This window comes from Myotis yumanensis, unplaced genomic scaffold (genome assembly GCF_028538775.1).
Source record: "Myotis yumanensis isolate MYYU_CA2020_CCGP unplaced genomic scaffold, mMyoYum1.0.hap1 SCAF_16, whole genome shotgun sequence".
In the NCBI taxonomy this organism is placed as follows: Eukaryota; Metazoa; Chordata; class Mammalia; order Chiroptera; family Vespertilionidae; genus Myotis; species Myotis yumanensis.
This window is the reverse complement of record NW_027223767.1, coordinates 48,831,727-48,853,466: the sequence shown is the minus strand read 5'-3', so window position 1 is coordinate 48,853,466 and position 21,740 is coordinate 48,831,727. Positions and strand designations below refer to the sequence as shown.

General features: G+C 46.6%; 2 protein-coding genes and 1 pseudogene across 6 annotated transcripts in view; 2 read left to right on the top strand and 1 right to left on the bottom strand.

Moving 5' to 3' along the window:
- Positions 1–5,987: 5,987 nt before the first annotated feature.
- MTNAP1 (mitochondrial nucleoid associated protein 1) lies at positions 5,988–17,065 on the bottom strand. Of its 4 annotated transcripts, none has more exons than XM_070395624.1 (6): positions 16,999–17,065; positions 16,385–16,523; positions 13,792–15,315; positions 7,527–7,634; positions 6,884–6,983; positions 5,988–6,135 (listed from the first exon to the last, which is right to left on the bottom strand). In XM_070395624.1, exons 3-6 carry the CDS (start codon positions 15,287–15,289, stop codon positions 6,024–6,026), a joined length of 1,818 nt encoding a protein of 605 aa, XP_070251725.1. In that variant the 5' UTR covers positions 15,290–15,315; positions 16,385–16,523; positions 16,999–17,065; the 3' UTR covers positions 5,988–6,023. The 4 variants fall into 4 exon arrangements, with proteins under 4 accessions (XP_070251725.1, XP_070251726.1, XP_070251722.1 ...); XM_070395625.1 differs by having other exon boundaries at positions 6,879–6,983; positions 16,410–16,523; XM_070395621.1 differs by having other exon boundaries at positions 16,410–16,523.
- LOC138995180 (large ribosomal subunit protein uL14-like) lies at positions 9,108–9,608 on the top strand (annotated as a pseudogene).
- Positions 17,066–17,384: 319 nt separating the features above from the next.
- The window catches only part of VCF1 (VCP nuclear cofactor family member 1), an 18,972-nt gene continuing 14,616 nt past the window's right edge, over positions 17,385–21,740 (top strand). For both annotated transcript variants that reach the window (XM_070394351.1, XM_070394350.1), the window contains exon 1: positions 17,385–17,622. In XM_070394351.1, the coding sequence (XP_070250452.1) occupies positions 17,402–17,622 (221 nt within the window). In that variant the 5' untranslated portion in view covers positions 17,385–17,401. The remainder of the gene's footprint in view (positions 17,623–21,740) is intronic.

Genomic DNA, 21,740 nt, shown 5'->3' with positions numbered 1-21,740 from the left:
TTCAGGCCCTGGCGGCTGGGGTCCCTGTGGGAACAGCACTTCCTGTGGACGCCAGGTGCGGTTGACGGCCTCCAGGAGGGTCGGTACACCACGGCCTGCGGGCCAAGCCTGCTCCCCCTCCCCCTCCTGGTTTTCGGGCAGCCTGGACCGAGGAATGATTGCTGCTGAGCTCCTGTTCACTAGCTGGCCAGGCTGGGATGGCAATGGGCGGGAGGAGGGCGCCCCCTGCTGGTTCTGAGTGGCATCTCCCCTAGAAGGTGGGGAATTCATAAGCCCGTTTCTAACTTTGGTCAAATGTTGTTTTCAGCAGTGAGAATGGTAAATAAAGGCATTTCAAAGCCTGGCTTCTGCCTGAAGGCCTGGCCAGGGCCACACCCTCGGTGAGAAGGGGCTGCGTCCGCACAGAGGAATGTCTGCAGGAGCTCTTTGTACCGTACTCTCCCGCGTCCCCTGTATCTGCAGCTCACCTGGCCCTGGGGCTCAGCCCCTCCTGCTTCTATCCGGCCACCTCGAAAGCCCCCTTTCCCCATGGGGTGCCTGCTTCTCCCCGTTCCGATGGCGCCTCAGGAGCAGCTGCCCTCCTACTGCCTGGGGGCCCGGGCGCAGGAGCAGGGCCCTTCAGCAGGATGCGGGGGAGGGGCGGGGGTTTCAGGTTGTTTTCTGTCCAGGGCTGAGGGCGGGGTGATTAGCTGCACAATGTGTGAGTCCTCTCCTGCCAGATAAGAAAGCCGCACCAGGCTTTGGGAGTGGGAGTGAAGGGAGGGGGACAATGGTACCCCAAATGTATGACAGGGGGGTGACAACTGCCTAATCTTATTCTTGCTGCCAGACATATTTCTTTAAAAGGCTAGTAAAGCCCGGACTGGTTTGTCTCAGTGGATAGAATGTCGGCCTGTGGATTGAAGGGTCCCGGGTTCGATTCCGGCCAAGGGCATGTACCTTGGTTGCAGGCTCGATCTCCAGTAGGGGGCGTGCAGAAGCCAGCTGATCAGTTTCTCATCAATGTTTCTAACTCTGGATTCCTCTCCCTTCTTCTCTATAAAAATCAATACAATATATATATTTTTAAAAGGCTAGTAAGTTTCCATGTCTTATTTTGCTGCCTACGAGTCCCCTGGAGTTATTTGTGTACAGTGTCCGTAGGATTTGGGGGGCAGAGTGGGCAGGGAGGACAGGCCACACCTGGGTTTCTTTTTTGCTGTCCTCTGGTTTATCAGGACATCATGCTTCCTCACACCTTCATGCGATGCCTCTAACTGTCCTGAACTCTGACCTCTCCTTTCTGCCAGTCAGTCCCGTCAGGGTGAGAGGTAAGGACAGACCCTCGCCCTCCTCCCACAACCGACGTCCTGGCCTGAGCATCCACAGCCCCGCTCTCCGGGGTAGTGATGCCTGGCCTGAATCTCCAGGCCTGTTTGGGGCCTGAAATGGGGCCTTACTGATGAGCAGAAGCCACCAGGTTCCGCGGAGCCAGCTTTCTCCTCTGGTTCCCTGGACAACTTAGGGTTTTTCTTTTGGGGTCTGAGTTGACAGAAACCAATGCCACTAACCTTTTCTCTTTCAGTGTGAAAAAATGGACCACTCTGCCATCAAATGCACAGACTGAACAGGTGAGAGCTCTCCGAACGCAGCCCCTGGGCTGTCTGGGGAGCCTGGGGCCTGCCAGCAAGGACCCCATGCCCATTCTGTGGGCTGCTGTTCCCAACGTCCCGAGAGCCCGCTGTGGCCTGAACAGGGTGCGGCACAGAGGGGCCTGCTCAGGTCGGTTTACTTCCGCCCATCCTGCCAGTGAATGGGCTACGGAAGGTGCCACAGGACCGGAGGCAGTGACTGTGGCAGGAAACAGGTGTGCAAGGGCGGAAGCTCGAGTACCCGTAGCCGTCACTGCTGTTCCGGGCGCCTGCAGCAGTCGGGGCTGCGCGGGCAGGTCCTGTGCACGAGCCTCCACTGCTGCTACTAACTGGCAATTCATGCACACGGGGCTCCTTAGCACGCAGCTGCGTCCCCGCGTGGCTCATGTCTAAGGCTATCTTCATGCCTGCCTGTGCGGGGAAGTACCGAGAGGTAGATATACGAACAAGGCTTACCCTTGTTCAGGGAGGCGGGAGGTGACATGGAACTAAAGTTTAAGGCTGTAGATGCCGACACTAAGGCACTGAATCTGCCGGGAGGAATGGGGGCACTAAGCTGTGCCTTTTGGGGAAATGGAGGAAAGAGCTACTCCCTCTGCTAATAGTAGCAGTTGATGAATGTAATTTGTCCCATAATAATAGTAGCAAAAGAAAATAAATATAGAATGCAACATTTATTATCAAAAAAGTAGATTAAATTAAACAATAAATTAAAAATAGTACTCCTAATTTTCATTTTGAGTGTTCAGATAGTTTCTGGATTTCTCAATAATTTCGTTACTGCATTTTAAACTTGTAGGTAGGATCCCTTGGCTGCGAAGCTTTGCTTTCCCTATATGTGTGAGCTTAAAATTATTGGAGCCATCGTTCTTCATTGCTTCCAGCATAACTTGTTGAAGTGACAGAAACGTATTATCCAGTATTTCGGGAGAAATATTATCAAAGGTTAATATGGTGCCTCTTCTGCTAAGAGGAATATGTCTAAGTTTTTCAAGTTTTTCCTCCATAATCTTTGCATTTACGTCCACAGTTTTGTTTTTTCAAAGAATCAACATTAGCATAAGATTCTCCTTGACAATTATTTTCGGAAGCACGTTTCCAAATTCTTGATATGGTCATTCTGTTGCACTTAAATTGTTTTGCAGCTAACGTAATTGCACCTTTCTGCAACTTTTCCTTTTTCTTTTGATGCATCAAGAACTGGACAATCGCAACTCGATCTTTGCTTGAAAACTCACTTTTTTTTCATCCTACTTTTACAATGGGTTGATATTCAACTGAAATAAAGCAATTGATTTCGATCAGCGGATGAAATTAGAAAAATAGTTATAATTTGTAATAATTAGATTAACCTAAAAATTGAAAGATGTGTCAAAACAAATGACAGATGTCATGAAACATTGATTTTGAAGGCTTCGCAATTTTGTGCTACAACATAACTTACAGCTGCATTTGCCAAAAATTCCCGTTTAAATATTCACTTGCTACTATTATTATGGGACAGAGGGAGTACAATATAGGGCGTGTGGCAGGACTAGGCCTGCCCTTGGCAGCGGAGACAGCTCCCTACCTGCCAGAGCTGGAGCGAAAGGGTGAGGCAGCCTGAGAGAATGCTGGCCCTGGGAGACGGGTCTGGGAGGCCCAATTGCCAGCTCCTCCGGGGCTGCTCTGTGACAAGTACCACACAGTTATGTAGGCACTTTACCCTCCCCAAGTCTCATTCGGAAAATGAGCACAACAGCACCTGCCTCACGGGAGTGGAGAAAAGGAGAGCGTGCAGCAAGGAGCCCGCACAGCACTTGGCTCTCACAGGGCGAGCGCCCAATGGCAGCTGCACTTTTGTGTGGGTTATGGTGGGCTCTCTCTTGCTGGGTTCAAGTTTAGAATCCGAACAGAACACACCAGCAGAGGCTTTAGAAGAGCTGCTGTTTTAACTCCTACTGTCCAACCTTGCTGGAATTAACAGGTGCCAGACTTCTAATCTCACCAAATCTCTGTAAAGTAGGACTTTTCAGTCTAGACCAGTGGTTCTCAACCTTCTGGCCCTTTAAATTCAGTTCCTCATGTTGTGACCCAACCATAAAATTATTTTCGTTGCTACTTCATAACTGTCATGTTGCTACTGTTAAGAATCGTAATGTAAATATCTGATATGCAGGATGGCCTTAGGCGACCCATGTGAAAGGGTCGTTCGACCGCCAAAGGGTTCGCGACCCACAGGTTGAGAACCACTGGTTTAGACCAAGGAGGCTCCAAGAAGGAGGTAACTTGCCCGAGGACACAGGTGAAGGTCTGGAAGAGGCAAATAATCAGGAGGAGCATAGGGTGGAAGCAGGTATGGAGAGTAAGTAGGAAAATCTATAATTTAGGAAGAAATGGCAGACCAGGGGTCATATATATATACATACACACACACACACACACACACACACACACACCAGAGGCCCGATGCACGAAATTTGTGCACGCATGGGTAGGGTCTCTAGGCCTGGCCAGCGATCAGGTTCCCTGCTTCCTTCTTCCCTCGCTCCCTCAGCGCCCCGCCAATGCCATGGTCTGTGCTGCCCCATGGTGGTCAGCACACATCATAGCAAGCAATCGAATTCCCAGTCTCCCAGTGGAACTCCCAAGGGGACACTTTGCATATTAGCCTTTCATATATATACAGAAGAGGTAACACACACACACACACACACACACACACACACACAAACATACTTTTTAGGTACAGGTATATCTATATGTGATATACAATCACCCCCTGTGCTAGAAAAGATGCTGAAGAAAGTTATCTGTTTTGGATATTATAGACACATTTTTCTATCTGTAAGTATCCAAGTTACTCTCTAGGGGCCAAAACAGAAGTCATAAAATTAGAAAACTGAATATTTTGATGGGGGAAGAGTCACGGAAAACCCATCAGCCCCAAACAACCCTAACAGAGTGAAAGGAATGTTCTTGAACAGGGATAGGGCAGGATTCATGTTTCCAGGACGAGAGGATAAACTGAAACCATTTGCTCACTGCTGTAGTCACTTAAGATGTACAAGAGGTGAGTCAACATTCTTCTTAGTGCACTATTTGCAGCAGCTTTACAAATACGTTAAGAACCTTTCACAGGCTCGCCAACAACTCTGCACCCACCCTACTCTGCTTTTGTTTCTCAAACCTGCCCAGATTTGAGGGCCAAACCATTCCCAAGGGGAAGAGCCAATGTATGCAGATTTTCTGCCAATGCAGCTATCTATATAGGCAGTCCTCGGGTTATGTCAAACTCGATGTACGTTGTTTTGTGGTTATGTCACTATCTCCCATTTATAAAAAAAAAAAAAATGTTCTGTCATTTTGACGTATGTACATATGTGCTTTATGTTTTTTATTACTTATTTACCACAAATACAAGTCAGGAATCATTATCTGCTTTCTTTTAAATTTTTTTTACTGTTTCATTTCATTACTGCTGTGTATGTGCTCCATGTGAGTGATGTAGGTGCTTATGTAGGTGGGTTCCGACTTACGGCGAAAATTGTGTTACGTCATGCCGTAGGAACGAATCTCCGACGTAACCCAAGGACCTACTGTATATATAAAAGGCTAATATGCTAAGTGTCCAACCGTCTGGGTAATGATGTCACATAGCAACACCCAGCTTCCTCTCCCTAGTGATGACTAGCTTCCTTGCAGTTTCTTCAGCCCAGAAACACAACTTGCTTTATAGGTAGGTGGAAACCTTTCACACTTTAACCAAATGTCTGTGAAGCGTTTTCCCATGCCTCATCTCATTTGATCCTCACAGAAGTCCTGGAGTAGGTAGATATCAGAAAGCAGGACTAATTAAGCAAGTTTATTTTATATATATAAAAGGCTAAGTCGACTCACGCACGAGCAATACATATAAAGCTCTCGCTGGCGCCAATTGCACATGTATTTCCATGTGTCAATTTGGTCGACACTTCTATTATAGAGAAAGGGTGAATAGTGATATTAAAATATTTCTTCCAATTAATTTCCTTTCAACGTGCACGAATTCGTGCATTGGGCCACTAGTTATTCTATATCAGTATATATGTAGCTCAGTATCTAGTGTAGATGAATAGCAGTAATATGTCAAAGTGTAGAGAATTTTAGGCAGAGAGACTTAAAATGGAGATATTAGTCTTCACAGAAGATTGGGAAATCATTAAAAATTTAACAATAAACTTTGTCATCATCACGTCTCCTCGAATAGCAACAGCCTTTATGAACAAACATACTGATTTTTCCCGGTAACTTTCAGTGACTTTTGAGAGCAAGCCAAAGAAATAGCCAGACAGAACCAGATCTGTCCACATGTAAAAAAACATACTCCTAAATGACTGCTTTCCATTCAATAATTTATTCTTTCTCTCCCTCTTATGCCCCGACACAACTTGAACTTGTGAGCCGCGCCTGCAGTCGTCTCCAGAGTCCTCCCCAGCGCACTCTCCGTGGAGCTCGGGTCAACGTTGCTTCCGCCAGCCGAGCTCTTTGGATAAACAGATAAATGTAAGGATCTGGGAGGCCACTTGAATCGACTCTTTATCTCTCCTCTCTACAGATCATGCTGTTAAACTGAGATGTTTGGGAATTCTATTGGCTATTCATGTTAATGGTTACCTTGTACTTTTACACCAAAAATTTTCATCTGAAAGTGTTGGGCCTCTTTTTTTAAAAAATTGTGGGAAAAATACTGGGCTCTTTTAATATCTTTCCATGTTTTTTTAAACTTTTAACTATAAACATACGTTTTTATAAAATAATACATTAAAAAATGAGCAAAAGTCATCTTGAACTGAAAGAGAAATGAACCAAGCATTTGGCGCAAGTGGAAGTGCCGACCCAGCGGGAAGTGCCTGTGACAGCTACAAGCTGGTGACTGACAGCTGTATCCTGTTTCTCCCCTCTTTTGGGGCAGAAAGCTGGTTTTAATCCTAAAAAAAAGTTCTTAGGTAAAAAATAAAAAGGCACCCCTGAGAAGAGCCCCATCTTCCAGGGGCAAACAGATCTCAGTAACAACCTTAACCGAGCACAAAAGCAATTATGTAAATCTAGTCACAAAGGCCACTGTAACCCAAACCTTTTAATAGAAAGAACCCCAGCGCCTCAGGCACTAGCTCATCCACCAGGGCACTCAGACAGAGCCAAGCTGTAATGCTATAAAAAGCAGTCGGAGGATCCCTGTAACGGGATGTGACCTGTAACTGAGGCTAAAAATATAGAAAGGCTTACTCAGCTGCTTGAAACTCCAGCTACAACAAAGAATGAAGTATCCAGTGAAGAGCATCGTGACGCCACCAACTCCACTCTTCACGGTGGTGCTGCACTTGATCCAGCCTGTTGAGAAAGAAACAGGGATGCCGGGACCTGTGACTGAGGCTTACTTGCGAGCTCTCCGTTAGCTGGGGCGATGGAACCGTGACTCAAAGAATTTACATAGCACTGGTCATGTATGTAAACAGATGAAAAGGCTAAAGTCTAGAAGACCTCAGTTTTAAACAATTGTTACTCTTGCTTCTGGGATTTTGGTTAAAATCCTTACTGAGGAGGAGACTAATACCTCTGGTTGGTTAACCTAGGTTTAGAGTCCTCCTGGTTTTGGGACAGTCAATGTGGGCAAGGGAGACATGGTGTAGGTGGCAGAGAGGCGGGGTAGGCATTAAAAACCGAAAGCTGTTCAATAAATGGCAGCTACTACTTTATTAACTTTGGTGCTTTTGATGACGTCAGACTCTAGACTGAAAGCCAACAGAGGAGCAGGAAGACAGCACGTTTCTCTTTTGTTTAGCCGTGCGTTACGTAACAGTCACGGCTAAAGTAAAAAAAATTCTCCCAAAGCTTGGAACCAGCAACAGAACCCAACAAGTGACTGCGCCTCACCTTTGTGTACAGCTCCCAAGAGCCGCATTAGAGAGACGCTGGAGGTGGTAAGCCTGGCCGGGGGTTCCCAACTCCACAGAGCAGTCGAACTTCTTTCCAACAAAGGAACTGCGGTCCCAAACAGAAGTCACAGTGATAGTTCATCTGAATTCACCCTCTTCCCCAACACTCAGTACCCAAGGTTCCCGAGCTAGGCCTCCGGAAAAGCATATCCTCAAGAGGTGCAAGGGGCTGCAGCCACGCTAAGTGCTCCAAGTCACAGCAGCCCCTCGCAGGTCAGAAGAAGGCTCCCTTCTGATCTGATGCATATTCTGCCCAGATGACCTATGTGTATGTGCTGAATGAAATAAATTGCTCTTATTTTCTATCATCTGCTAAAACATCTGAGCAAAAAGCATGACTGTCTACACTCAGATTAACTACAGCTATTTGTCACTGTATCTGCAGTCAATAGGTCTGTTCCAGCGGCCCATCACTACTGCTGACAGCAAATGTTTCTTATTTATGTTCAATACACGGCTAACTAAAGGAGAGCCCACAAGGAGGGTTTATGCTATGCATTTACATTTTTCCTGTTCCTGTTTTTCTCTATTTAATGACAGACAGTAAATCTCTTCTATCGTTGGTTCTCTGGTCTTGGTTTGGTTCATCAGGATAAAGGACAATTTAAGCAAATATTTATGACCAATTTAGCAGGTGTGGTAAAAGTTGATGTGGATGTAAAACTACCTAAATGGTCATCCATATATATAAAAGGCTAATATGCTGAGTGTCCGACCATCCGGGTAATGACATCACACAGTAATGCCCGGCTTCCTCTCCCTAGCAACTAGCCTCCTTGCAGTTTCTCCAGCCCAGGAACACCACTTTATAGGCAGATGGAAACACTTTACGTTGTAACCAAATGTCTGTGAAGCGTTTTCCCGTGTCTCATCTCATTTGATCCTCACAGAAGTGCTGGAGTAGATAGATAGGAGACTCGGTGGAATCTTATTTCTTTTCATTAGGAAAATGGAGATTTAGAAAGCTTAGAAACTTGACCCGACTGAAAAGAAGAAATGGACCTTGAAAATGACTTCAGGTTTTCTCACTGCGCAGAATATAGTCAAACACTGCGGCAGTTAAATATTTTACCCTTTGTTCTTCCTGCGTGATCTACAATAATAATCTGCTTTGTGTTGATATTTACTGCTGTGTTGCTGACAATTAACCTGAAAGAGAAGTTGGGGTGCTTCACTGGGCTGGAAAAAGTTTAGCTAAATCAGAAAGCAGGACTAATTAAGCAAGTTTATTCTATATATAAAAGGCTAAGTTGACTCGCGCATGCACGATACATATAAAGCTCTTTCTGGTGCCAATCTCACATGTGTGTTTCCATCTGTCATTGTCGATCGTGAATTTGGTTGATACTTCTATTATAGAGAAAGGGTAAATAACGATATTAAAATATTTCTTCCAATTAATTTCCTTTCAATGTGCACAAATTTGTGCACGGGCCACTAGTCAATTTATATTAAGTTAACAATTAAAAAAACAGTGCTATAGTGTCCAAGAAATGACACAGAAGCTTTCCATCCTTTCCAGCGTCCAAGATGTCGAAGAGAGGACATGGTGGGTCCTCCGGGGCGAAGTTCCGGATTTCCCTGGGTCTTCCGGTAGGAGCTGTGATCAACTGTGCTGACAACACCGGAGCCAAAAATCTGTATATAATCTCCATGAAGGGGATCAAGGGATGACTGAACAGACTTCCTGCCGCCAGTGTGGGTGACATGGTGATGGCCACAGTCAAAAAAAGGCAAACCGGAGCTCAGAAAGAAGGTATATCCAGCGGTGGTAATTCGACAATGAAAGTCATACCGGAGAAAAGATGGCGTGTTTCTTTATTTTGAGGATAATGCAGGGGTCATAGTAAACAATAAAGGGGAAATGAAAGGTTCTGCCATCACACGACCAGTTGCAAAAGAGTGTGCAGACTTGTGGACCAGGATTGCATCCAATGCTGGCAGCATTGCATGATTCTCTGGTGTATTTGTAAAGGAAAAACCCATTAAAAATTGATGACATGAAAAAAAAAAAAAGAAATGACACAGAAGATAACTCTCTTGTAAGGTGAAGACTAGGGTCTTTAAAAAAACAAAAAAACAAAAAAACAAAGCAGGGCATAACCCGTTCATCTTGGAAAAAATTTAAAAAGGTGAGGTGAAGCAACTTCATGAAATTGCAATTGTACAACTTCCTGAGCAGGTAAGGGTGGCTCCTCTACTGTTCTTTCTCCATTCAGCTGAGCCTGACTTTCTCCCCTTCCCGCAGGCTGCCAGACTTACATGCAGGACATCAGCTCAGGCCCTGAGCTGGGACACCGAGCCCAGGAGAGGTCAGTTCAGAACCCACAGTCCTTTGACAGTTTTGGTCTATGTCTTCTTGCTGCCCAGTTACTCTGGTCTGATTTCCATCCCTTTGGGCCTGGGGCTGCGAAGATCCACTGCCCTGCCTTTGCCATCTCCTCTCCTAGACACTGTCTTTTACCTGCTAGTGTCCATGTCCTTACATTTAAACCCAATGACTATGGTTAACATCTTAGTGATACTGGCCCCACTCTCTAATACAACCATGGAAAACCCTCAGCCACCCTCTAGACCGCTAACATTTCCCATCATCCCTCTGGAATCCCAGACCTAGGATTTGACTTGCTCCTTAAGTCTCTGGCTGTTGATTATTCACATGCTCCTTTACCTGAAACACCCCTTTTCATGGACTCCTCTGGCTAACAGGGGACCTAATCCTGGCTATAAACAGGTACAGGTAAAAAGCATCTTTTCATATTCTTGCTCAGGTTCTGAGTCCTTCCCCACATGTGCCCCATTTCAGACATCTCACAAGGATACCCTATTGATGGAAATGCTGTTTGAAGATTAGAGAAGAGCCTCTATTTAGCTGTTCCTTGCCTTTAAAAACCCATGATCCTATCAGGTTTCCTCACTTTACCTCTGGTGCCCCCATCAGCCAAGCTTTGCTTTTGGTAGTTATATGAACTATGTTTTTTTCAAACTACCCTCCCCTTCCCGCATCATCAGTTCGAGACTATCCCCCTGCTGGGCCGGAGCACCTGTTCTCATGCCATTTCCTACGTCAGCAGTTCTCTAACTTGGCTGCTCTTCAGCACTTAGGAAATGTCTGGAAATATGATTTCTAGACCTTGACTGCAGACCCAGTCTCTGGGGATGATGCCTAGGGAGACTTAAGTACCTTGAATTCTGCAAAGGCTCGGCCAAGTGTGCCCAAGGCCACGGGGACTCTGAAAGCTTTCCTTTGGACAATGGGAACCAGTTCCTTTTGCTGAGGACGCTCCGGCACGTACACTTGCTAAATCTCTTTGAGATTGAAATCTTGAACTTACAAATTCTATTTTCTTCAAGGCCAGGAAAACTAATTTTTGTAGTAAATCCATGAAAACCCTTCCTGAACCTCAAAAGATGGCTCCTGTTGTTGAATTCATAAGCAAACTTCTTACTCCTGACTTACTAAAACTCTGTGGCATCCTCAGAACTACTGGTCTGCGTTGGGACCTCCTAGCCTCGGCCACCAAAATATACCCATTTTCCATCAGGTCTGAGAGCTTTAGGTTCCACCTGTGCCATCAAAATGACAAGGTAGTCTTTTATGCCTCTCAAGGCCCTGGGTACCTTTTCCTCCGGTGGAATCATTTTACCTGGGTTCACTCAGGTATCCTGTGTGGAAGGACTAACTGCTATTACAGGTTTCCCTATGTAGGAAAGCGGATCTGACACCATTTCGAAGCCCAATGTCCAACAGAAGAAACACTGCCTGGAAAAGCTTGGCAAAGACCATCAACCGAAACGTGATGTTGGGCAAGTTATTTCCTCTCTGGATCTCAGTTTCCTTGTCTATAAAAGGGGTTAAGACCAGTCTCCCAGGACTGGTAGACATGCAGGCATTATAGCTGACATAGAGTAAACTCAGTAATTGTTAGCTCACTGGCCCCGCCTGTAGCAAAGAAATGAGTTGGCTTCCTGAGATCAAGGCCAAATGGTCTACCAAAGGTCTTGCCTGAGTAAGGGAATATAGTTCACACTGCTGCAAAGATTCCATGAAAATTCAATTTTAACTTGCAGTCACTGGAGGTAGCCAGTGTCTGGTAAAATAACAAAGTTGAGGAGCCACACTGCCTTTTACTTCTTGTAGATTTGGATGGCCTTGCTGAAGTCCTTGGCCAACTGAGGAATCAGGTCCTGACCTGACTGAGATCCTAGGGTCTCTTTCAGTGGCAGCATTAAACTCTGAACATTAGTTGTGAAATTAAATTCTAGTTTCTCAATTTATAACAGAACTAGAGGCCCAGGGACAGCCACACATAGTCTGATAGAAATCAAACTAATCACTTATTATAGACTGGCACCAGTAAGAGAGAACAAAACAGTTCCTAACCACATTGTGAAGGAACTTATTGAAGGATTGTATTTCTCCCCCATATTTAATCTCACAAGCCTAGTGATTTGATGACGTGTTACTGTATCTCTTACCGTATTATTAGTGTATTTTTGGGACCCATTCAAGTCAGTGTGTCATCTAATAACTTTTATCAGCCATGACATCAACCACTAAGTGCCCCAAAGAGTAGCCTGAGGCAGTTTAAAGACATGGATGTACAAGTGAGATGGACCTGGATTTGAATTGACTGCCATTTACCATATGAAGAGGTCGGAGGCTCAGATTCTTCACCTACTGAAGAGGGCGGGTCAGTGACATCACTTCAGAGCTCTTATGAGGTTATTCAGTGAGATAATAATGTACTGTACCTAACCTAGCACAATGACTGAAATGGTCACCACTGGACAAACACTGGTTCTTCCCCTTCTCTTCTCAAGTGAAAAGGGGGTGTGTCAAGGACACTCCTTAGTGCTATCAAAGGTAGAACAGAAAGGAAACAAGTCCTACGTGCTAGAGAGATTTGCTCTGGGCTGTATGCTTATGCAACTGAAAACCAGAGAAGTACAGAGATATAATGAACACCTGTATTTCTAGTGATGGCATTCAACCATGTTCTCTACAACATGGTTTAGTGCGAAGGAGTAAACTTGGGCCTCAGGAGACTGCGTTCTACTTGCAACTCTACCATTTACTGGCAGCACAGCCTTGGACAAATCACTTATCCTCTCTGAGCAAAACAGATAAAATCACTGCCCACCTCTCAGAGTGATGAGGCCAAAATAAGACAATAGATGGAAGCACTCTGAAACCCACCAAACAACACAAATGTTAATATTCATCCCACGTTTAATACGGGGAAGGGGCTTGAGACTACAACTTTGTGAAGAGAGCCTAGACGTTAGACTGCTTGTAGAAAAACCAGTCACTGCTGAGGCAGTTGAAGAAAATGGAGCTTCAGCTAACACTCCTTACCTAATGTTCTTCCATTTTAAAATCTTTAGAAAGGGATAATTTAAAATACAACATAAAATGCTTTTGAGACCAGATAAATTGGCATTTAGTGAATATGTGGTCATTTATAGAATATACCAAAAAGAGATGGAAGCTACATTTAACTCCGCCTGTAGAAAACCTAAAAAAGGGGAAAAAACCCAAAGCCTCCTGATGAGAAAAATGAAGAGACTTTCTTGGGTCCTATTCTCTATGGACTAATTTTTCTAGTGCATGGACTTCCACACCTTTTTTGCAACACCCTCTATTCCTGGTACTCTTCTCCCAACCCTCCACACTTCCCCGGTATCTGCCTGGACTGGCGTGCCTCCCTGAACAGTTAGTTTTAATCCCATCCTGCCCCCAAATCCAAAGACAGTGTCTGCTTGTACCTTCTTTGCTATTCTAGATTCCCAGGTGTTGCATTTAATCATAAACCTGGAACCTATTTTGTGACTGAAATCTGAACAGTGCTGCTGCTTCTTAGGTGGACTCTAAAGTCTTTATGCTTGAGTCTGTTCAGCTTGAATACCCACCCAATTTCTTCTACTGGCCATGTCCCTCCCCAATGTAGAAATTCAACTATCCACATCACCAGCCAGCCTGGCTTTCAACTATTGGTGGAGGGGAAGGGAGAGGGATAAACTACTGTTACCCTTGGAGCAAGAAGTAATATATTCAAAGCAACCCTAAGTCCAGTGCACTTAAATGCCCAGGTAAAAATAAGCTAACTGGGGGAAAATATTAGTATTCTGAATCTTATTACTTCAAAAGGCACACAGTAGTTTGTATGAGCGGGATGGCCCTGGAAAATGAGCATATTTACCTTGTGACATTCTTTCCCCCTGGGGACTGATGAGCTGAGGCTTCTGGGACATTGAATTCCAATACTGAGGCTTCCCTGGCAACACGCCTAGTCCAAGGTAACCGGGATAGAGCTCTGGAAACCACTCCAGCCCCAGGGAGCTATGAAGGGTCTTCCGGTTGGCAATTTCCATCTGCCCGGTGAAGAGGGTTTTAGAAGTACAATGCTGGGTTGAAGGTAAAGACGGCGGGCACTCAGGGTGTAAGGCTTGGGGCCCACAGCCAGATCTGGGCTCCAGAAAGGCTTGCCCCTCCCTTTCCATCAATGCCTTTCCATCAAGGACTCGATTAGGATCGCAGGCTGCTGCTTTCTCTTCTTGCAGAAATTTTATAGCCAGAGACGCAAGACTATGATTATGTGGCTGTGATATAGAAAGAAATTCATTGCAAATCGTCTGCCTTGGCATGAACAAATCTAAACTGGGACCTTCACCTCGAGATTTCTTCTCTGTGGCTGGTGCATCCATACTGAAGTTCTCAGAGCTGTCGTTCCTGGAAGGGCATGCCTGCATTTCCATCACGGATACACTTTCCTTTGTGTGTCCTTTGCTCCCACATGCCTCTACTCCAAGGTCAAGTCCTTTTCCCGGGTTGTCCTGGACTTGGACTTTACCTAAAGGGCTGACTTGAAAACCTAAAATTTGTGATTCCATGTTCTTTTTCTCCTTCTCAGAGTCTCTAACATCAATATACATTTCTGAGAGGTGGTCCTTGGCCTTGGAATCTCTCGCATCACTTGAATACAACGTTCTTTCTCTTTGATCTCCATAATTGAGCTTCATGGGAGAACTATGATAATCACCAGTTGGCCTATCTAGTAATTTTACTAGAAGCTTCTGTTTTGAGGGATCAATTGTGTCCAAGTTTAACTTAGCAGAAGTGGCTTGTGCATCATTAGGTAAGGCTGAAGAATATTTTCTATCTTGATTTGACAAAGAAGGTTCCATTGGGCCAAAAGGTAAAGTTGCTTTAGTTTGTGAAGGATAACTTCTACTCTCCCCTGATTGAGGCAAATCTTTTGCAAGTTCCCTTTTAGGAGTAGCGTTCTTTAATGCATAAAAATGAGCCTTAGCTTCTTCCTTGAAAGTAATCTTTGGTTCAGGATTTTTTGTCATTGTGAGGGAGAGTTGAGTTTGATTCTTGGTGTCATCATCACTTGCCTTTGTATCACCTGTTCTTTCCAAACCAATAGCTGGTAGTGGAAGGGGCTCAGCAGTCCGTTCTGGTTTGTCCCTCATCAACTTACTATTTCTTTTCTCACTCTTTGTCCCCAACTCTCTCTCTTTAGCTTTAGTTAAGTCTTTGATTGGACTTTTCCTTTTCTTAGCATGTGGGAGCGTAGCCTGCTCAGACTGACAAACATTTTGATCAGCAGGTATAGTTAGTTTTATCATCTTACAATGTGGCAAATGAGATTTTAATCGTTTAAAGGGCTTCTTACAGTAAGGACACACGTCCATTCTGGTGGAATCTCACTCTCCTATATCTGAAAAAGGTACATATGAGATTATGAGGAGCACATAATTGGTAAATGCCAACATTTCATTTATTTCATACCTTTTAAATTCATTTGGTTAAAGATAATTTATCTAGGTTAAAGATAATATTTTAAAGTTTGTTTCGATCTATCCTTTTTTTTATGAAGGTAGAAAACAAGACACAGGTTGCTTTTTAGAAAAGCATCCCCAGTTCCACTTAATTTACATTAGGAAGTCTTCTAGGAAGCAATCCTTGCAGAAGACAATCAAATCCACATCCCTGACTAGGAGGTAAGGAAGACCGACTTCCATCTAATGAATTGTTAGTGGAAGGAAAAGATGTTCAAATAACAGTCAGAATAAAAGGTTTGCTACTGAAGGTTGCAGCAAGTCCACTGGGTATCACATGAGTAAAAAGAAAAAATTGTCAAAAACCCTTAAACACATCATTCAAGCAAATAATGGTGAAGAATAAAAAACTCAGGCCAGGATCTGAAGGTGGTTGATGATAGCAGTGGTTTCTAAAGTGAAATCTATGGAAGAACCACAGGTGCAAGAAGAAAATATTATAACTCCCATTGTCTAAGCATGAGAATTGAAGCTCTACTAACATTTAACATATCAGTAAGTTCCAGGGGGCAAGGACATGTGTAATCTGCGCACAGCTGTGTTCTCAAAACCTCGAACTGAGCCTGGATGTGATACTCGCTCAGTGAAAACTTCCTCTGCAGATAAACACACAAATATCATTATCAAGTGCTGTAAGTATGAATATCTTCTAAACCCTTGGGTCAAAGCGTGAGCTTCCGAAACCGCTTACAAAAGTAAGGAAGTATAACCTTGGCCATTGCGTGCATCATCCAAGCAACCAACCCACCAGATCCCACGTGAAGTAAGGCAAAGCTGTTTCCTGTCGACAGACTTCCAGTTGGAGGCAACCCCTTGGACAAGACGATGAAAGTTACGGGCCGTTTATTTACAAAAACACACAAGTGAGGCCAGTCCCTGCGCCTCAGTCCACCCTCACCCTTAACGTCGCTAGGACAATCTCTTTATCCACAGACGGGAACGTCTTACCGCGAGTTTACAACTGCTTCCTTACCCTAGCTGCTTTCCGTAGGCGGGTGCTAATTCTGCGGTGGTCTCTCCCGGATCCCCATGCTTCCCGCTCGCCGATCCCGAGTTTAGCAGAATCAAACTAGGTTTCCAGGTCAGCCTGTGCAAGACACCATCAGAGAAGCCGGTCGGCTGAGCCGCACGCAAACACCCGGGTTATCAGTGGGGCAGTGCTCCCCCCGTGTTCCGGGAAGCAGGGAGTTAAGACTTCCCCCGCTTCCCGGGCATGGGGCCGATCTCAAGGTTACCCTAATCTTCGCCCTCGCCGCCTGCGCTCTCCAGCGGACTTTTCCTTCCCCGTCCCGCCTCCCGGCTCCCTTACTGTTCGGAAAGCTGTCTGGCAGCTTCCAGCGGAGTGGGAGGGGACCGCCAGGCAGCTTCCAGGTCCGAGGCCGGCCTCCCCGCAGCCCTGGCCCGAGGCGCCGGAGCCGCTGGGACGCCGAAGGGGGCTCATTCTGCGGCTCCGGAAAGCCCTCCATCTGTCCCGCCACCCGATCGACACCCCTCGCGGCTCAGGATAGTCACCCTGACATAGGCACCCCGCCGTCGAGACTCCCCTAGATCAGTCTCCTCACCTCCCAAGACCTTAAAGTCCTGGAAGCCCCCGCGACAAGACCCCCAAAACATCCCACGAGCAGCTTCCCAACGCCCGGTCGCGTCTACATAACTGCCTGATGCTTCTCAGCTATTTTTAAAAAAATCATTACCTCACAGGGACCTAAACTCAAATACTTATTTCTTATTATTATGACATAAGTTAATTTCATTGAACTCTGACTCGACTTTTACACTGCCCCCCGCTAGGCTGCGAACAGGCGAAAGCTCCAGACACCTGTAGTGAGGTCCTTTTCTCCCAGAGGTTCTCAGTAGCTCCTCCCCCTCCGAGCCCGCCTCTTCCCGTGGGCGGGGTTACTGGTCGGCGCGGCCGGGACGCGTCACTGCGCAGCCGCGAGAGGGCGGTACCACGGCGGCTGCGACATGGGGGGGCGCGGAGCAGACGCCGGAAGTAGCAGTGGTACGGGTCCCACCGAGGGCTACTTACCACCGGCCGAGTCCACCCGTGCCGCGACGAGAGCCAAGGCCCGACGAGGTGGGCGTGGCGGCCGCCAAAACACCACACCCTCGGCCCCCTCCTCTCGCGGAGCGCCTCCGCGTCGCTCCCCTCCACCGGCTGCCATGAGCGAGCGCCTGCGCCCCAGGTGAGACCAGAGGGACCCCCGTTCCTTCCCGGACCCTCTCCGTTTTCTTGGAGGGTGGGGCGCTCGAAGCGGGGTCCGAGCCAGCGCGGGCCTGCGGGTGTTATTGTCAGGGGGAGGAGGGGAGCGGGCTGTGCGTGTCTCGGCACCTGACCCCTGCGGGTGCTGGTGGAGGGACACCAGGGGCCAGGTCTCCCCACTCCATCTCCCCCCGCCCCATCTTTCTCTGTTTGGAATGAAGTCTGGTCGGTCCCGGAAGAGAGACGCCGGCCCTACAGCGTCCCTGTCCTAAATTTAGGAGGGTGGGGGGAGGGGAGGAATGTCTGATCTTCGAGTGGGAGCTCCTAGTGCATCTGTGGGGCGGGGGGAGGGGGACGGGGTGCGGGGCTGCCGGCTCCCCAAGGTCAGAAAGAAGGCCTGGGGTTGACCCTGCTGCCGGGAGGGGTGATGTTGACGGAGGAATTTGGGCCCCGGGCGGCTGTGAACGCGGGCGGGCAGACGACCGGAGGGGCTGGTGGGGTCCCTCCGGCCGCCGCACGGAGGGAACTGACCGGGTTCTAAACTGTTCGGAGGCGGAGCCGTTTGACTCCGGAGGCGGAGGGAGGGAGGGTGGTATGGCGACGCACTGCTGTTCCCCGGAGCCCGGCCTCGGGCCTGGGGCAGGGGGTTGGGCTCGCTGGACGGGCTGGAGTCGAGTCCGGGCCCGGCTGCGATCCTTTCCTCTTCTTCCGAGTGACCCCTGTGACCGTGTGGAGAGGAGGGAACTGGGGCTGGGCACCCCAGAACGAAGGGGAGCCGCTGAAAGCCTTCCCCGTGGACTTTGAAGTGAAGAACCGAGGGGTCACCCAGGCCGATTCTGACATCTTCCTGATGCGGAGACAGACGGAGGGAGGCCGGCGGATGGACCTGCGTCCTTCCAGGCCCACGGGGCTTCCCTTTGCTCCATAATAGCCTCAGGTCTAAGGGAATAGGCGGGCTCGCCCTGACGCATGATGCTGTTTATTCTCTCGTCCCATGTCTTCATGGGCTCTGGATGGAATCGACTGCCATTCCCCGAGGACCCAGCCCTGCAGAATAGTTAATGCACGGAGTTAAAAAAATTTTTTTTTTGAGTTAAAATTCTGGGAAGCTTCCTGAGGTCCTCTGGTCCAGTAGCGAGAAGCTGTGGTTCTTGCCACTTGTGTATGGGATGGCCGACTTGGGCCGGCCACGCAGGGAGTGAGGCATACAGCGCCTCTGTGTAGGAAATAAGACTAAATACATTTGACTTTAGGGGCCCAGTGACCCCTGACCTGGCGGGGTTGGGAACAGAGCCCTTCCGCGCCGTCAGCTTGGTCTGACTGCCATTGTCTTTTCCTTCTCAAACCCAGTTGATGGTTTTTGGATCGTCTCTCAGGATGTCTCACGTGTCTGAGAAAGTCAGAATATTTCCTGCAAAAAGATTCTCTTTTACCCAACCCCGTGCACAAAGGACTGTTTGCCCTGGTGGCAGATTTCCTTTCCTCTGGGACGCAAGTGACGCCGACATGTTGGTACTGGTCACTTGTTGTCAAAGAGGCCTGGACAAGGGTTTCTCGCCTACTTTTCTCTTCACCCCAAGTCCCACGGTGCCCGAGGGACCAGTTCGCCAGCCCCAGCTCTCTTGGTATCTCCGTGTTACTTCACGTCCCTGGGTCTCTTTCCTCAGCTTCCAGGTGAAGCGTTGGTCAAAGATGGTGGTGTACGGACTGGGATGGCGGTAGAGGAGTGGGTGTGTGGCAAGGAAGCCCTTTCTGTAATCGGTACCGATCCTTGATCCCACGTATTGAGGGATTTATTTGTGTGGTTATTTTTCCCGGTAGGAAGGAAGGGTTCTGTTACTTCTGTGCCCAGTCTCTAGAAGATGGCAGGGAGATTGGGGAGAAATGAAATGATGAAAAGTGATGGAACCAGCCATCCTTAGAAGGAGTAGATGCTAAACAATAATCTGTTAACTAGTTGGCTAGGGAGACTAGGATCAGTTACAGGGCGGCGGCTAAAATTATGACCTGGTCTGTGGCATTAATGTGGAAAGTTATAATCTGACTGATTGTGAGGATAGGCGTGGGCATGAAGCTGTAATCTTTCCAGTTATTGACGATAATGTTGAAAGAAGAATGTTTCAGGGACAGAATCTGCAAAGAGTCTAGAAAAAAAGTGAATTGAAGAACAAGTAGGGCTCATTCTTAACCCAGTTCCACCCAGAAGAGAGGGCGCCCACCAGGTAAAGAGAATTCTGGCACTTTGGGAAATCAGCTGAAGATGAATGAGGCGGAGCTGTTTCATGCGACCTTCCCAGAGTTTAGTGAAGTCGGCAAAACCAGCCCATCCTCTGTTCTTACACTCTGTTGGCTCTTGACATTCACATTCTTGTCACTGGGAAGATATAGTCCCCATTATAAATGAGGAAATCGGAAAGTTTTGGTCAGGCTCCTAAGTTTGGTAAGAGTGACTCAGCCCAAAGCACGATCAGCTGTTGTCACACTGATAAAAGTAGAATTTGGGACCAACATACTGCTGTTTCATGAGTTTCTTGGGGTGTCCACTGGCTTCCATTGGACATTGCTCTGTAACTTCTTCATATTCCTGGGAACATTCTCTGGTCAGATGAGGATGAAAGTAGCAATTTCTTGGCTCAAATCTATGCTAAAAACATCTTTAATGATTATTAAAACCTGGTATCCATCTAGTTGTTAGCTTCTAAGTAATTCAAAATAATGTGTAGATCTGACCCAGACTCCTGGGAGAAAAGTAGGGAAGCAGAAGTGATGATCTTATTTTGCAAACAGCTGAGCCTTAGAATGAGATAAGTGGTGTAGCCCTCTTCCTGTTGGCTGGTTCATGCTTTATCAGAACCGCACACCCACTATTTACCCTACACTGAATCCAAACTCATTCATAACGTTGGAGGGACTCAGAATGCTGCAGAGTGCAGGAACTGAGTGCAGGATGGTAAGGTTTCTTCACTGTCCAGACTTCAACCCAGAACTTTAGATGAAGGGCCTGCCCCAATAAGCCGCCCTCCTCACATAAGAAGATACTATATGCCCCAATTCAGTACTTTCCAAAAAGCTGTTTTTTCCTCTAGCTCTAAAAATTTGGACGTTTAAGAGTTTGCGCTACAGTAGATGCCTCTGCCTGTGCAACTTGGCCTCCAGGCAGCACTGTCCTGTGGCATTGTCTGCAGCGATGGGAACCTGCTCTGTCTGTGCTGTTCAGTGCAGTTGCCACTAGCTGAAATGTGGCTAGTGCGACTTAGGGACTGGATTTTTAATTGTATTTAATTGTCATGAATTAAAATTTAAATAACCACATGTGTTAGTGGCTACCATATTGGACAGCACAGTTCCAGGCAATTTGACTTAAAATTATACCTCCCATAATTTATTTCTCTTGTCTAACTGAGGTTTGGAAGTTCTTTCTGACAACACTTCGTTCTTGCATAGAAAACATACAAATTTTGTCTCTGTTGCACATCTTAGAACACACGGAACTGAGAAGGGTGTCTGATTTTTCTTTAAATTTGTACGTTTTAAGCAGCTTATGCCATAGTCTCAAAGAAACAATCTGGTCAAGTAATTTATACCATAACACTAGGTGCTGTCGCCAGAATAATCAAGTCTGTGTTCAAGAGCAGCTTTTCCAGGGTTTGTCCAGAAAAGTAATTTAATACTTTGGAGGGCATAGAGCTTTTGTTTAATGTGGCAATTGGGAGAAAATCAGGGATGAAGAAAAACTAAAGATTAGCGACTACCACGAATCTCTATGGATATTCCTGGGTAGCACCATTTTCATATGGATTTTAAGGGTAAAATAGGCATTGTCACATGGAAGGGAACAAAATGAAGTAACTTGGAATTAGAATTTCAGGAAATGTAGAAAGACCATAACCTTAATAAGGTGGAGTTTAAAAAGCTCAATCATTACTGTCTTCCTGCTCTTATTTATTCACAGTAGGCATTTAAAAAGCTGCTTTTGCAAAATCAGTCACACCAATTTCAGCCCCACCTGACGGCTGCTATTTTATGTTTTTGCTCTTAGTGTGCCTAGTGATGGTGTGCTTCCAGTTTTAACCTATGGGGATATCATAGGCTGAATTATAT

Coding starts and splice junctions, on each gene's coding strand:
- MTNAP1 (XM_070395624.1), bottom strand. CDS start 15,289: ATGGACGTGTGTCCTTACTGTAAGAAGCCCTTTAAACGATTAAAATCT. Junction 6,984..7,526: donor CTTGGGAGCTGTACACAAAG/GTGAGGCGCAGT, acceptor CTTTCTCAACAG/GCTGGATCAAGTGCAGCACC. Junction 6,136..6,883: donor TGTAGCTGGAGTTTCAAGCA/GCTGAGTAAGCC, acceptor GTTTATCCAAAG/AGCTCGGCTGGCGGAAGCAA.